General features: G+C 31.1%; 1 protein-coding gene across 1 annotated transcript in view; it reads right to left on the reverse strand.

The window, feature by feature from the left end:
• Positions 1–16677, reverse strand: part of eIF5B (eukaryotic translation initiation factor 5B) — a 95108-nt gene that overhangs the window by 31602 nt on the left and 46829 nt on the right. Inside the window, exons 10-13 of the mRNA XM_035367311.2 lie at positions 12955–13062; positions 10625–10735; positions 9196–9263; positions 554–695 (exon numbers count right to left, since the gene is read on the reverse strand). Coding sequence (XP_035223202.1) covers positions 554–695; positions 9196–9263; positions 10625–10735; positions 12955–13062 — 429 coding nt within the window. The remainder of the gene's footprint in view (positions 1–553; positions 696–9195; positions 9264–10624; positions 10736–12954; positions 13063–16677) is intronic.

Here is a 16677-nt window from a genome sequence, read left to right on the forward strand (position 1 = left end):
ATTTGCATGAACCAAAGGATGCATTTTTTTGACATGAAGATCAGCTGCTGACATAGAAAGAAGGATGCCTAGTTTTCAGATGGTCCTTGCTGGTAAAGTTTGAAATGTTGGTATTATTCACAGCATTGGGACTGGATAAAATAATCCTCTTTATAAGCTTGTTGCCATACCTTAAATGTTTCAATAAAGGTTTCTACAAAATTTATACAAAATTTCACATATGCTCGCTGCTTTTCAAGACTTTTCACTGACAAAATGTACATAACTGCTGCACACAAAATATTGGGTCATTCCACCATACATAAAACAATGACAAAACGATGTGGAATTCTGAAGAAAAAGCAAGTTGAAGATCAAGATTAATGCTCAACAGCATCATTAAAGCAGGTTTGCAACACTGACATGTAAGTTTTTTAATTTTACAGTTTGATTTCTTTTTTGGACAGATTTTGCTCAAACACATAGAAAAATGAAGAAAAACTGATATAATTCTCAGCTGTTACATAAAAAAGATTTTTTTTTTTTTTGTATGCAAATTGTAAAAGAACAGCACCTTGTTTAATGCAACAATAAATGGAGTTTTCCTTTGCTTCAATATGTTTATTGATTCTATTGTTTGTGGTTCTAATCCATGAGTGATGTCAACAACAAGAATTGCTATGTCACAAAGACTAGACCCTCGGGAGCGTAAATTGCTAAAAAAGTGAAAAAAATTACTCAATTAGTCTACAGCAGATTTCATTATTTATGCAATAATTTAAATCAAATCATTTTTTCTAAAAAAAAATTAAATCTGCTTCCTTAGCATTTATAATTACTCACTTTGCAATAACTATAATCCTTTAAGTAAAACATTCACTGGAAGCCTTATATATTGAAAGCATTCATTAAAAAAAATTTAGATAAGCTGAAACTTAATTATAATTGAACTTCATATCCATATAAATAAAAAACTGCACACATAACATCAAATAGGAATGCTTAAAAATTTTGTGACTGATAGTTATCAAGTTTATCAGAAGCTGTTCTCCTTTTTTCAAATAACACTATGCGTTTTCTGTGCACTTTTAGATTTTACATTTATAATCTTAAATTTAAATTAAATGTTTAAAATAGTTTCAAATATTCATTGAACAGACAGTTTACATTTATTACATAGTATATCTATATACATAAAATGCCGAATGAAATAAAACAAAATTAAAACAAAATTTTTTTTAATGCATCCCATATTTAATATGGAATAAATTGCATGTAAAAAGATAAGAGGCACAGTGGTAAACTGCAAGAAATGTGGGGAGGGCAAAATATGCCACAACCAAAAATGAAAATGAAATTTACATCCTTCGCTGCATCATCATTAAAGGGTTGGTGCAATGAAATAAAGAGATAAAAGAGCCTATTTCTGAACTGATTAAGACACAATCTTAGAAAAACAATCAAAGTAATCTGTGTCTTTATCAGACAAATCCCTAGAAGACACAGTAAGCAGTGCCAAAAATGCAAAATTACAGAATTATTAAAAAAATTGCATAAAAATAGACAAATTAAAAAAAAAATTTGGAGATATAATACAAAGAAACAAAACCATATGCAAATCTTTAATGCGAAACTGGAAATAACAAAACTATATGCAAAGTTTGAAAACATATAGGCTCGGTTTAAAAAATAATAGCAAATCATAAATGAGAAAACTAGCTTAAAATTCTTAAAAAATAAAATTAAATTAAAAAAAAAAAAAAAAAAAACTGATATTAGTGGATGAAGTCCAAAAACATGTACAACAGAAGTAATCTAACATATGAAAAAAAAAAGTGAAAATATAAAAATGTCTGAAAAATATAAAATACAATAATATTAATAAAAAATAACAGTAAGTTCTTGACATCTGTTACACAAAAGCAAAAGAAATTTTGAAATGAAAAAATATACACCGAAGAGCCATTACAGTATGACCACCTTTAGCCCTCAAAACTGCCAGCATCCGGCATGGCATTGACCAAACAAGGTGCTGATATGTAGTCTTAAGTATCTGGTACCAAGCACTCACCAAATGCTCCTGCAATTCCTGCACATTGTGAGGGAGTAGCATGGCAGCATGAATTCGGTTTTCCAGATAGGACCACAAATGCTCTATTGGATTAATATCAGGTGAATTTGGAGGCCAAGACATGATTCTAAAGTCATTGAAATGTTCCTCGAACCACTCCCTGACGATTCGATCCTTAAGACATGGTGCATTATCCTGTTGGTAAATAGCATCTCTTGCCGGAAATACCATTGTTATGAATGTGTGAACCTGGTTCTCAATGACGTTCGTGTAGTGCACAGATGTTAGAGATTGTTCTATGGGCATATTGGGTTCTAATGCACCCCATGAAAACATTGTCCACACTATAATACTCCTGCCACCGGCTAGTCTACATTCAACTTTGGACCCAGGAGCCAGGGTTTCGTTTGGAAACCAGCGTATTACCACACGCCCTTTTATGTGATGGACGAGAAAACATGATTCGTTGGACCATACAACTTTCTTCCATTCTTCTAATGTCCAATTCCGATGTTTCTTGTCTTCTAATGTCCAATTCCGATGTTTCTTGTCTTCTAATGTCCAATTCCGTGCTATCAGTGCAGGGACATGCTTCGACTTCCAGCTGCACAGGCCCATATACAACAATGTATGTTGCACAGTGTGTTGAGAAACACTGTCTGGTTCGCCACTGTTGCAGCTGGTAGTAATTTCGGCTATTGCAGTTCATTGGTCACAGTAAACAATGCATAGCAATCTCCCGCCGATTTGTCGTTTCACCATCCATACACCACTTTTGATATATGTTCGCAAAGCTGCACATGAACAGTCCACTAAATGCACCATTTCTGATATAGATGGTCCTGGTCGCCGAGCCATAATGATTTAACCTTTATTGAAGTCTGATAAATCAGCTGCTTTTCCCATTATGTCACTAATCATGCCCCGTTTGGAAAGACAATGCATAATCGCTTTATATACTCCAACATCAGCCACACATATGCAGTGGTTTTGTTCCTGGGTGAGCTCATTGTTATAGACGGGGGGTAGTCATGATGTAATGGCACTTTGGTGTGTGTGTGTGCATATATATATGTACACAAACACACTCATATATGCCTGTATAGTTACAAAGATTAAAATTATAGCTTATTATAATAGATAGTTAAGAAGTATAGTATAGTAATAGCTTATTATAATAGAAATAGATAGTTAAGAAGTATAGTAGATAGCTTAAGAATAAATTGTAGTAGAAATTAGGAATTTTAAATTGATTAAAGTTGAAAAAAATAATTATAAAAAACTTCTGTTGTAACAAAAAATGTGTAGACATAAAAATGAATAGTTTGAAAAAGGAAAAATCATCAAACTACCTGGTTAATGAATCCTATGAAGGCTGCCAATCTGAGTTTAAGTGAAATATTAATTTGCTTCAGTTCGAATGTAAATGGATGGAAAATGTTATAGTGTTTAATAATAAAATAATAATTTTTTTTTAAAAATTGTAATGCATTGTGATTTTTTTTGAAAAAATAAAAGTCTTTTGAAAAATAAAAAAAAATTAATAAGTTAAATAATTAAAGTTGTGATGTAGTTAAGCTTGTTTCTAATAAACTGTAAGCAAACTAAGAAAATGCTCACAACTCTGCCTACAATTTAATAGGAACAGCTCTGACTACATCATAAGTTGTAGTTTGCATTACAACTTATCCCTAACTTTTTCCATTTGTTGAACTGAAGCAAATTAATATTTCATTCAAATAGGTGCTCTTGTTGCCATTTATAATCCAGGTAATTCGATGTTTTTCCCTTTTACAAATTATTTATTTTTACTTACATTTATGTTGTAAGAGAAGTTTTTTCTAATTTTTTTTAGAATTTAATCAGTTTGAAATTCATACATTATCAAACTTCATTACTTAACACATTTTAGTGTTGCTACTATACAGGTATATACATATTTTTTCATTTCAAAACTACTGTTGCTTTTGTGTAATAGATTTCAAGAACTTATCCTTATTTTATTTTTTTTAGATCAAATGTTCACTTATTTCTTTAATTTTTGCATATTGGATTTCTTCCATTTTACATGTTTTTGGAATCAATCCACTAATAGTGAAAAATATTTACTGGATTTTTAAGCTTTTTTTGCATGTTTATGATTTGCTATAATTTTTTAACTTGGCCTTATGTTTTCAACTTGTAATTTGAAAATTTGCATATATATATATATATTTTTATATTTATAATTTTGGATTATGAAATTTGCATATGGTTTTGTTTTATTAAGTAATGGATTATTATTTTTTCCATGTTTGTTTTTGGACTTGATTTACTCAAAATATATATTTTTAAATTTGTCTATTATTTAAAAATTCTTTTTTAATATAACGTTTTTGATGCTATAATTTCGAACTCTTGGAACTGCTTACTTCAGCCTGTAGGGGTTGGACTGATAAAGACACAGATGACTTTGATTGTTTTTCTATGATTATTTTAAAATTTTAAACTCTGCGTTTTTGTTAGTTCAGAAACAGGCTGTTTTATTTGTTTACTTCTTTTGCTGCACCCATCCCTTGGTGATGATGCAGTGAAGAATGTAAATTTCGTCGTCATTTTTGGTTTGGGCATATTTCACCCTCCTATTTCTAGCAGTCTGCCACTATGCTTCTTTTTTTTTTTTTTTTTTTTTTTTATTCTACATGTAGTTTATTCCAAATTTAATATGGGATGAACTTTAAATGTATTTTTTTATTTTAATTTACTTTGCATTATTAACATCACCTGTTGCTGCTACCAATGTGCAACTGGATTAGGTTTTCAACTGTTTTTTACTTTGTATACATTCATTTATGTAAAAGAAATTATTAACATTGTTTAAATTTTTTTAAAAAAAAAGAGATTACTCTCTCATGGGAAAAACTGAGTACTGTTCTAATATCAGAACTGAACTCAGAAATGTATGAACATGTGTTTGTATGTATGTGCATATTTGTGTATATGTATACACGCACATACATTTTAACTTATATAAATGCATACATGAACATATATATGCACACACACATTTCTGAACTCGGTCCTGATAATAGAACAGTACCAAAATTGTATAAGGTAGTGGTTTCCAAACTTTTCTGAATTGAGGCACTTATTTTCAATTTAAAATTTTCCATGGCGCCCTATCCTAACTATGACTAACTGTAAGTAATGGATAAAAATAAACAAAACTCCTGTATCTTCGTTAACTTTTTTTTTTTAACTTTATTAACATTAAACTAATAATCAGTGTGATAAATCAGCCTGAAAATCACTACACATTTTCTCAAATGATGGAATTAAATTGGACAAGGTGACTCTTATTTCCTTTTCCAAGTTGGTTTTTGCTCTGTACCTGCTTTTTACTACAGTGACCACTGAAAAACCAGTTTCATCCACATACAACTTCAAATATGAATTAAAATCTGCCGAGCTTTATCAATTAGATGGAGATTTTTATCTTTTATTGAAATCCAAAATTTTGTCAATACTATACTGCCAAATTTTGATTTCAACTGTTGTCACAAGATAACTTGATAAAATTCTCTTCTTCAGCAGAAGTAAATCAGATGGAGCACTAGTGTTAAATGGATCTTAAATAAATGCAAAATTAAAAAAATGCATAACTAAAGAAATTTTCATTGTGAAAGTATTTCTCAAGCCAGATAATTAGCTGTGATAAGTGCCCTTCAAAAATTGTTTTTATATCTTGGGCAAGATCAAGTTCATTTTACATCAAAAAGCGTTGGAACATTAAAAAGAAAAATCCTTGACAGTATCTTCATTCATTTTTCTTCTCCATAGTCCGAGCTTTTTTCTTTTTTAGATAAAAGCTGATATTTTTTTCTGTTGTCTTCAAAAATATTTTTGCATATTTTTTTTCTTTTCAGAGAGAGACTAAAGGAATTCAGCTTTCAAAAATGTTGCATAAATATGCCAGTTTCTTTAAAAAATTGGCAATGCAAAATCTTCTGGGTCTTTATCCTTCGTCTTTGATAAAAATAAACATTTCATTCCGCAATTCAAAAGTGCATGCTAAAACATTACAATGAAAAAGCTACTGCCATAGTACAACAAAGTGCACTGCCATAGTACAACAAAGACAAGTGTTCAGCTCCAATACCCTCATCACAGTTTTTTTTAAAAAAAACTTCCTTTCAATAGATGAGATTTTATAAAATTTACCACATTCACAGATGCACCTTATTCAGTGCAAGATTCCGATGCTTTGAAGTGCTTCTCTATGCATAATGCAGCAGGTCCACTATGCAATTGATGATCTGCTTCAAATAAGGGCTTGTAATTCTCCATAGCAGCCAGACATGGAGTGTGAAATATAAATATAGTTGAACAAGAGAATGGAAGAAAAAAAAAAAATATATTCAACTTTTCATTTAAAAATTTCTTAATATTTAATACCATGTCAATTGTTCGATGACCAAAATGAAGACATCCCCTTTTTCTGGCATTGGCGAAACAGCAAATTCCAGCAATCTCAAGCTCACTCCACTTTCAATGAGGAAAGCAATTTAAGCATTCATTCATTTGCTGACCAGGAGAAAAAGAAAGCAATTGTTATGGCATCTGCTTCTTCTTTGATATATGTATATAATTGCAAAACCTCATAAGGCTGGAAAACCAGAATGCGGTCCCACTAAGATTATTGTTCTGAATGTTTTCGTGAAACTGCAGGAGCATTTTCCTAATAAATACGGTGAGGAAATTGTTACTTTTGCTGGTGGTTTGACTGGCATTTCTGTGATAAGCATAAATTGCATAAAATTTGATCTGAACGAAAATGATAGATTTATGACTCTGTGGAAAAAACGACCTCTGAAAGTCGTTAAGTGCAAACTTAAATCAAAGGACACAATGAGCTAACTTTAGCAACAATATAAAGAAAAGTTAACAGTTTCTCTTTACAGAATGAGCTGTGAAAGGATTGTTCTAAGGTTTGATTGCCATGAGGTATAGGGCAATCATACGGCACTACCGAGGAGGAGGCACAGCGTAGCTGGCTCACATTTGCAAGAATATTCTGAGCCAGGACCTTACTTTTATGCAGAGTCAAGACAAACTATATACAAAAAAAATCTTGATATTTTTAGTTTCTCATTTTGTTTCTTGTTTAGTTAGGCCAAATGTCATGCTTCAATTAATTATGAAGCTTTTACAATATTTCACTGCACCTCTGTGAAGAGGATGTGGTGCACAGTTTGGGAACCACTGGTATAGGAACTAAAAGTTATAAAAGACGACCGAGAGTGAGAATGCTTTACTATTTGCTGTTATTATTTATATTATTAAAGATGGAAAATACTTGACAAATTTGATTCTTAAGAGGGAAATATGAAACATAATTAAAATGTCAAAAATATATAATAGGATAAACAAATAAAAACTATTAATCATACTTTGCTTAATGCTTTAAATAGAACTTTTCAAGGCATAAGTATTTAAAATTAACCTGGATAATTAATGAGTGTTGAATAAACGTTTTATTCGTCCCGTCATTTCACAATATTAATTGAAATGCAAAATTTATACCCCCCCAAAAAAAAAGACTTGTAAAAAGAGAAAATCTAGAAAAACTGAATACAAAACATTCAAAAACATTATTCAGATTAATAATTTATGAAAATGCATGAATTAGTCCTGAAAATAAAATCTTTAATTAAAGGAAGCTGCATTATAAGAAATTTCAAGTTCTTAACTTGATATTAATGTGTGCTGTGTGTATACATATATGTGCATGTATGTATGTATAAGAAATATATATACATACATACGCAGTGAAATCTTTGATGCAATCACTTGTGAAAATGATTAGTATTTCTGAGAACATCAATTTTAAAGATCACTAACAGACATAATCTCAATGGCAACCTTCTCCCTACAGAAAATGAAAACTGTCGAACTGTGGATTGTCATCTTAATTTTTTATTGTACATAAGTATCCTCTGTGTATCAGTTACCATATTTTTAATTATGAAAATATAGAGGTACCTCAGTACACACCCACTTTGAAATATGCCCAACTTCTTGTACATCTAGTTTTAATGTAAAATTTTCCCCTTCGTACATGACTCGAGTTTAGTAAGTGGCAACTGCGCACAATACACTTGTTTACCTCTTTTTTGACAACTCAACTCTATGACTGTCCATGAGCATAAGTATGCTTGTTGCTACTATTTAGTAAACAACCCTCGCTATAACTCAGAATTTTCAAGTGATTTTGAGTTTTTTTCCTTAATGTTTTGTAAATTCATTAACAATGAGCTTTAGGAAAGTTAATGAAAAGCATATATGTACAGTATAAAGTATAGTATGCTTCATTTATATGTAGTATGTAATTTCACACACTCTATTTCTATTTTAGAATTACACAATATTATAATAATAACAATAGGGTTTTTATAAGAATGGTTTAATTATTTTCTCCTATTGGAGAAATTCTTCTTGTTGTTCCTATTGGAAGGGTTCATTTGGTATACATCCAAGAATCTGGAATGGAATTAATGACATATATTGATGCACCACTGTAATTAATAATGCAATTTTTATCATTACTAATTTTTAATACATTGCACAAAGATTTATTATTTATTTCACCTTGCATCAAAGCAAAGGTATGGGGAAAGAAATAAGGAAAAATACATAGGTATAGTAATGGAAATGCATGGAATGGCTTATACAGAAAAGTCCAATAAAATGTTTTTGAGAAAATTTGGAATTATTTCATCAAAGCATAATGAATTAAGGTTGAAAAATCACAAAAACGTATTCTCAGAAATACTGATTATGAATGCCTTAAATTTGACTTAATTATTAGCAATGATTATAAAGGATTAGAAGCCACAGTCGTCTGAACACTTATATTGATTTTAACATCAGCATAACAGCTTTTGACACTAAATGGTTTTCAGAATAAATGCATCCAAGACTCGAAAAATGGAGAACAGCTTGATAAAATTATCAAAAATATAAAAATGGGTAAATTTTCAAACTATGAAATTTCAAGAAATATACATGCATTTCATTTATATAAAGTCACAAACAATTTTCTGAGATTTTGATACTATGTATCAATACAAAAAGTTTTGCTACCAATCAACATGGAAGATGCATACCTAAAAGATTCATGACCAGGAGTATCTATGATAAGAAGGCCAGGAACCTTCAGTTCAAGATCTGAAAACTGAAAATCAAAAAGAATATTTTAATATTTATCATCTTTAGGTAAAACAGACCTAAAACTTAAAAAAAAAAAAAAAAGAGAGAGAGAGATGCAGAGTATGTAATGAGTCATTAACAACTGAATACTGAACTAGTATTTTATTGTTATCATTTAAGTCACTATATAATTATTTATAAAACTGCTTTTCAATGCACTGTCATTCATTCAAATTAGCAAAATAAAATAGAAAACACTATATACAGACTTGGTATGACATTTAATTAAGATTAGCATTGATTGCAATAATTGCCTTTACTCCTATAAATGTAATTTTTCATATCATTAAGTTATTCAACATTTCAAATTAGGCAAAAAAGGAAGCAAAGTTTGGGCAGACTTGGATAAAACTATTGATTTCAAGGGTGGTCAGATACAGGTCCCTCTTCTTTAAGAGCAAAAAGCAGGAGCAAAAATATTTTTTGCTCCTGTAAAAAAATTAAGGTTGTCCCCCCCCCCCAAATTTTACACTTTCATTTTTAACTTTTAGTTCAGTTATCCAACTTATAAATAAACTTTGTAATATATTTATAAAATAATTCAAACTAAATTTTGCCTCACATTACACATTTTTGGATATTAAAAAAGCAAAATATGATTTCAACTATAGTTTATTAAACCATGATGATATGTTCGTAAAAAATCAGTGACCAAAAACATGTTAATTATTCACTGCACAGTAAGTTTTAAATCCTGCAAACACTATAAAAATTATTTATAATATAAATTTAAAACTCTTTTTAAGTTTCTACATTTACAAAAAGTATTTCTTCATTAACTTTCTGAGCAGCATTACCACTTTTATTTGATCATCAGATTTATTACCACCTGTTATAAATTATCAAACTATTGTTTTCTTACTTTATTTTAATAGTTTGAAATCATCCTAAATGAATGGAAAGTTATGAAAATGAAGAAGAAATAAGCAATATTACAAATCTAGTTAACAACAACCCTTTGATTACAGGCAGATTAATAAGTTATGTAGTTCAGAAGATAAAACCCCTTTTGTTCATTTTACTGAAATCTGAATGCTTGAATACCTATCCTATAATTTTCAAGCTACAGACCATTATAATAAAGAAATTGCTAAAGATTCTTTTAGAAATAATTACTTAACAAACATTATTATAACAATATAAGTATATTCTAATCTATTTATCTATTTGATGGTCAAAACAATTATCTGTTAAAAATATCGGTAGCCAAATAATTTCACACACGAACGAAAAATTTTGGATTTCAAATTTATACAAAGGTTGCTGTTTCCTTAGTCCTTCAACAGAATATATATATATATATATATATATATATAAAATACTTACATTTTTTACAGATTTACATTGTTGTTGAAGTGCTTCACGTGGTACCATTGTAGCGCCTATTTGCTGAGTTATACCACCAGCTTCACTGTCTTGAACATGTGTGCTACGAATCTGCATAAAGAAAATGTTATTTGTTTTATAACCATTTCTCTGTATTGATGAAATCTTACCGAAAGTTCTACAAACTTAAAATATATAATGAGAATACTAAATGCTATTATTTCATGTTTCTGCAATTTCTTCATATTTAATATTATATTTAACTAAGAAATTTTCATAATTCTTGTGTATTTTTTTTTAATTGCAATCTGTCTCTCAATGCATGCATACAAGATTCCCCCCCCCCCAAAAAAAAGAACTACACTGCTTTTTAAAATTTTTGAAGCTATTTTTGTGACATTCATGTACATTTTCTAAATGAATTTTAACAAGAAAGAATAAAATGTAAAATGATAATTAAGAAGTCAAAATTAAGAACAAAAACAGAAGATGTAATAAAAATGATACACTTTATCAGCATATAATACAACATACAGAATAGATATTCAATGAAACCTTACATCTATCATTAATTTTGTGAGGTTATACAATAAACATTTGCCAAGCACAGATTTGCAGAATGCGATTTTGCACATATAAGTTATCTTAAATGTTTCCATTTAATATGTCTAACTCTTGAATTTCATTCAAATGTGATATGCTGCACAGCATTGGCTACAATGCCATAGCAATATATTTATTATAAGAGACCACTCACATGCATATCTGGCAACCCTGTTTGGCTGAATGACCCAGGCCATGTTGCAATCACTTACAACAGCTATTTCAAAAACTCAATATGATATCTAAGAGACGGAATGAAAATAATAATGCAGCAAAAAGACACAAAACTTTGACATTACCTCATAAAATTTAAATTTTAGATAAGCTGAAAAATAGTACACATGTTTCAATGCTCTCCAGAAAACTAGCAAGAAATGAATCAAGCATGAGAACAATATGCGAATATGCAGAAAAGATTCAATTGGTGTCAAAGCTTCACTAATACTTTGGGCAAAGGCTGCTCAAATTTCAAGAATTCTGCTAGTAAAATAGATGGATAACTTTGGCTGTCATTTTAACTTGCATGATGTAAAGTTTCAAGGGTATGCTGGTTCTGCAGGTAAAGAAGTGGCAGAAAAATTCAATTTTAGAAATTCATTAAAGATGACATTTGTTCTGCAACATACTCCCAATGAAGTTACGAAAGGTTTATTTCATAAGTGAATGGAAAAACAGCTTATATCACAAAGAAGCAAAAAGATTATCCCAGGTTTTAAAGCTTTTAAGGATAGACTCACTTTGTTTTTTTGTAGAAATGCATCAGGTGACTTCAAGAGTTATTTTATCGAACTAAAACCCCACATGTATTACAGGAAAAATATTTTGAGCCATTACCTGTTGCACAGAAGTGGAATACAAAAGCTTAGGTAAAAATGATTAAACGTTCATAAGAATAAGTGAATTCATCATCATTGAATGCTTGCTGCCATCAGCTCAGGCCAAGAAGTTGTCAAAAATTTTAAAGGATTTACATCAGTTAAAAATGAAACTAAAGAAATCATGCAAATTGCAAAAGCAATCTGCACAACAGATTTTCAAACATGGAAGGAAGGAGAAGTTAAAAAATTAATCACAAATGATGATCAAGAAATGATACATGAAAAATTGGATGATCTCATAACAGCAGCTGAAAATGAAAGCAGCAATAGTGAAGATGACCAAGTGCCTTTAACTTACAAGGAGTTAAACAAATTGTTAATAAAAGCACAGGAGCTGACAGATGTTTGTAAAGTGGATACTGACTCAAACGAAGAAAGAAAAGGACACTGTTTACAGTGCATTGAATAACCTTATGCTCCTTAGTGCAAAATATTGTCCCTAGAAAAAATCACAAACTATTAAAAAAAAAAAAAAAAAAAAAAAAAAAATTACCATACATCTACTTATTTAAGCAGTAACAAAACACTTTTCAATTAACATTTATTTAATTTTTCCCTTTTAATTACAACAATATTTAAATTATACATACTTTCTTAGTTTGAACTAAACCTAAAACATTTTTTTCACAGAGTGTTAACTTTGCAGATCCTGATTTTGCTGTACATGCAATGTATTAACAACACGGTTTGTATATATATTTAAAAAAAAAAAAAAAAAAACACTTGAAATTAAATTACAGCCAACACAACGCACATAAAAATGGTGATACTGCTTGTTAAAACTAAAGAATTGTTATAGGGATAGTTTTTCAAACTGATATCATATTGCACATTTTATTCCAGACTTACTTTATCAAGTATCTTTGTCTTTCCAGTATCTACATGACCTAGAACACACACAACAGGAGATCGTAATTTGGATATGCTTCTATTATTCTCAGCCAGTTGTCTTCGTTTCTATAAAAATGAAAACATGAAGAATGTATAAACTTCAATCCTTAACACATGAGTACAAATTCTATATATAGTTAGTTAAAGAGAAAAAGGAAATACTGATATATTTGAATAAGGAAAAAGAAAATTAAACAAACTAGCACAAAATTTAAAATCTGAAAGAGTAAACATTTATTACATAAAGCAATAACAAAAACCTTTTCTCTCAATAAAAAAATATAATTTTTCCCCCTTCTGATGCTGCAAAGTACAGACTGCATTATGAAGCATTACAATAAATGGATAAAAGTATTAGATTTCAATTTATGATTTCTGTAATCTTATTAAAATTAATATAGATAAAATTCGAAAGATAAATAAAACTAAGAAGTTAGCATTTTTATTTTTCACTTATGCAAAGAGTAAATGGCAGATCAATTGAAAATTTTACAAATAGGTTAAGAGTGGGTTGCATCAAGAATGGTTATTAATCAACCTAAACATCAGCTCCATTCTAAATACTATGTATAGAAAATTGAACAGAAAAGAATTACTTTTAAACATCAATCAGTTGCTAAATAAAATGTTGAAGCCACATATGAATCATTATTCTTGTATTTAATAGCACAGTGGAAGATATCTAGAGCCCATCGAAATCATGTCAAGCGATTTTTTATAAAATGGATGTTAGGAACAGTTAAAAAATACTTTTTTTTTTACTTTGATTTCATTTGTAAGTACTAAAAGTGAGAGTATATATGAATATAGCAGCTTTCAGCATGCAACAACAATCAATTTGGCCTTAGTTTACATTTTATTGTTAATTTTTTACCACCTAATCTTTATTTTATCTACTATGACAGGTAACATGACAGCTAATGTTTATGAGGTATGTTTGCACACACAGATACGAGAATCTGTTTCTTTGGAAGATGAATTTGCTACATTTCTAACATAAAAGATACTTTCCTATTCATACGTAAACAATAGAACTTCAGATCATGAACAGATTATTTGAGAAAGAAATGCATTAATTGACAAATACTATCTCAGATTACAACAAATGAATTTCGGGTGCTTCGAGGTAACCTATGGCACAGAATAAACACTTAATAACGCACATTACTCCTTGGACTTCGGTATTTTCTATTGCTTAATTCCACTTACCAAACAAGGCATGGTATCAAGTTACTTACAGTATAAGGTATTTCTCCCACCTTCCTAGCATACCTTCATGGTTTGGTGGTCCGCATGCTGGGCGCATATTCTAGAGGTCCATGGTTCGATTTCCGGCGAAGCGGTTGCTCATTTTTCATCTCTCCTGCTTCCAAAAAATACCTAATATCTCTACAGTGGCATCCAAACTAAAAGGATGGTGGATGATGATTCTCCACACCCAGGATATGGCAATTGGGTCCCCTAAAAACCCCAAACTCAGCCCTTTAAAAGGGGGAGTATATAAGGTATTTCTCCCACCTTCCTAGCATGCCTTCGTGGTGTGTTGGTCTGCACGCTGGGTGCATTTTCCAGAGGTCCATGGTTTAATTCCCGGCGAAGGCGTTGCACACTTTTCATGACTCCTGCTTCCAAAAAATGTCTGTACAACAGGACCTTAATTTGGCCAAGAGAAAAATATAGCCATGCGATGCTGTGGTTTTTTTAGAATATAAAACCAATATCCTCTCTCGTTATGGCTGAGAAGACTGTTGCTTAGATGATGACTGGTGTGAAAATTACAATTGGCTTGATGGTTAAAACACCACTTCTATTGTACACAGAAACAATTGTTCAGAAATATATTTTTGCTTAAAACTGGTACAACACTAGGGCTGCTACACATGCCCCACGATTTCTATATACAAAGTTTACATGTTCAACAGCAGAGAAGGAAGGTGAAGCAAAGGATATGGTCAAGCAGCATCAGGCAAAAAAAAGCAATAGATACTAACTTTGGTCGTATTTACAGCCAAAAAGTCTCTGTTTTAATCCTGAGCAGCGATTAGGTTAAAGAAAGAAACTGCAGAGAAAGAATGACGTAGCATGTGGGAGAGGGATGCAAAATTGTGCAAAATGTATCTTTGAAGCGGGGATGTGTTTAATTAAAATAGCTATTTCTGGTATATGCTTATGGCTCATCTGAGTCCCAATGAAATAAATTCAAACATGTACTTAAGGTGGCCCTTTCTGGCAGGAATTGTAAACAATTTCGAGTCAATAAGCGTAGTTTATAGATAGCAAACACACATGACATAACAGGTGATGGCCAACAGATTATCAACTGCCATGCACCAAAAGGCAGAGTGCATAACCAAAAAATACCCTTAACAATAAATCAGAATTTATCAGAACAACAAATCAGTTATTTTAAAGTCAAATAGCACGAAATGGATTATGAATTTCGGTCTATGAACACCATTTATAAAATCTATTTTAAGAAATTGTTAAATTTTTCCTCTTCAACACACTTAGCACTTTGCAAAACAGTTGGCTGATAATCGTCAATAAGTGTAATGTTGCATAAAAGGTTACCATGTTACATGATATTCAATGACTGATATTGAAAACAGTAATTGTTTTAGACTTGCTGTGTGATTCATTTTTCAAGCTACTCTGAGTAGTCATGTGGGGATGAAAGCAAAATATAATACAAAATGATTCACTAAGTTGGCATAAGAGTTATATGATATTCAGCATGCATAAAAATCATTGATAAACCTTAATACACTGGTTATCATAAATTAAGGAAAAATCACGATTACTGAAAAAGTTACATGTAGAATTTTATGAAACTTACCCACAATATACTACAACAAATAGTAAGCTATCAAATAACATAAAAAGAAATTACATGACAAATATGGTAATATAGAAATTAGAACATGTATAAAATGAACAAATTGAAGGTGTCAGTATGCCATAGAAAAAGTACCTTCAATGGGGAATATGGTCACCTCTAGAAGCAATACAGCATATACAGTGATGCATGATGCTTTCAATTATGCGGTCTATCAGTTCCATAGGAAGTGAGAGCCATTGTCTTGCAAAGCTGTTGCAAGCGAGGCAAGGGTCTGAGGGGGCAGACTGAGAGCAGCTAGACGTCTCTCTAAATCATTCTCAAACGTGCTCGATAGAATTCAAGTCCGGGGATCGAGCTGGCCACTCCATGTGCATAATTGTTTTCTGTTGAAGATAATTATCTACGATGCAAGCCCTGTGTCGTCTTGAGTTATCATCCTGTAACAGGAAAGCATCACCTATTGCCCCAGCACATGGACGCACATAAGCATCAAGGATGTCATCTCTATAAGCCGGAGTATTCACGGTTTCCGTTGGATAGACATGGAGGTCTGTGCGTCCACCCAAAGAGATGTCACCCCAAACACAGACACTGCCTCTTTAACAGATGTTTGACGGAGGATAACGGGTTCCAGGTTCTCTCCATATCAAATAACACATACTATCGCTTTCTAGACTAAACCTGGACTCATCCATAAAGAGAACAGCCCTCCACTGATCAAACGTCCAGTGGATATATTGTCATGCCTACTGGAAACGGTCCCTCCTATGGCGTGACGTGAGCGACACACAAATGGCTGGTCGTCTCGTGAAGCCTTCTACGCATAGTTGACGTTAACACCA

The sequence above is a fragment of the Stegodyphus dumicola genome, chromosome 1 (genome assembly GCF_044657685.1).
Source record: "Stegodyphus dumicola isolate Sdum_Otavi_A_Nest chromosome 1, ASM4465768v1".
Lineage (NCBI taxonomy): Eukaryota > Metazoa > Arthropoda > Arachnida > Araneae > Eresidae > Stegodyphus > Stegodyphus dumicola.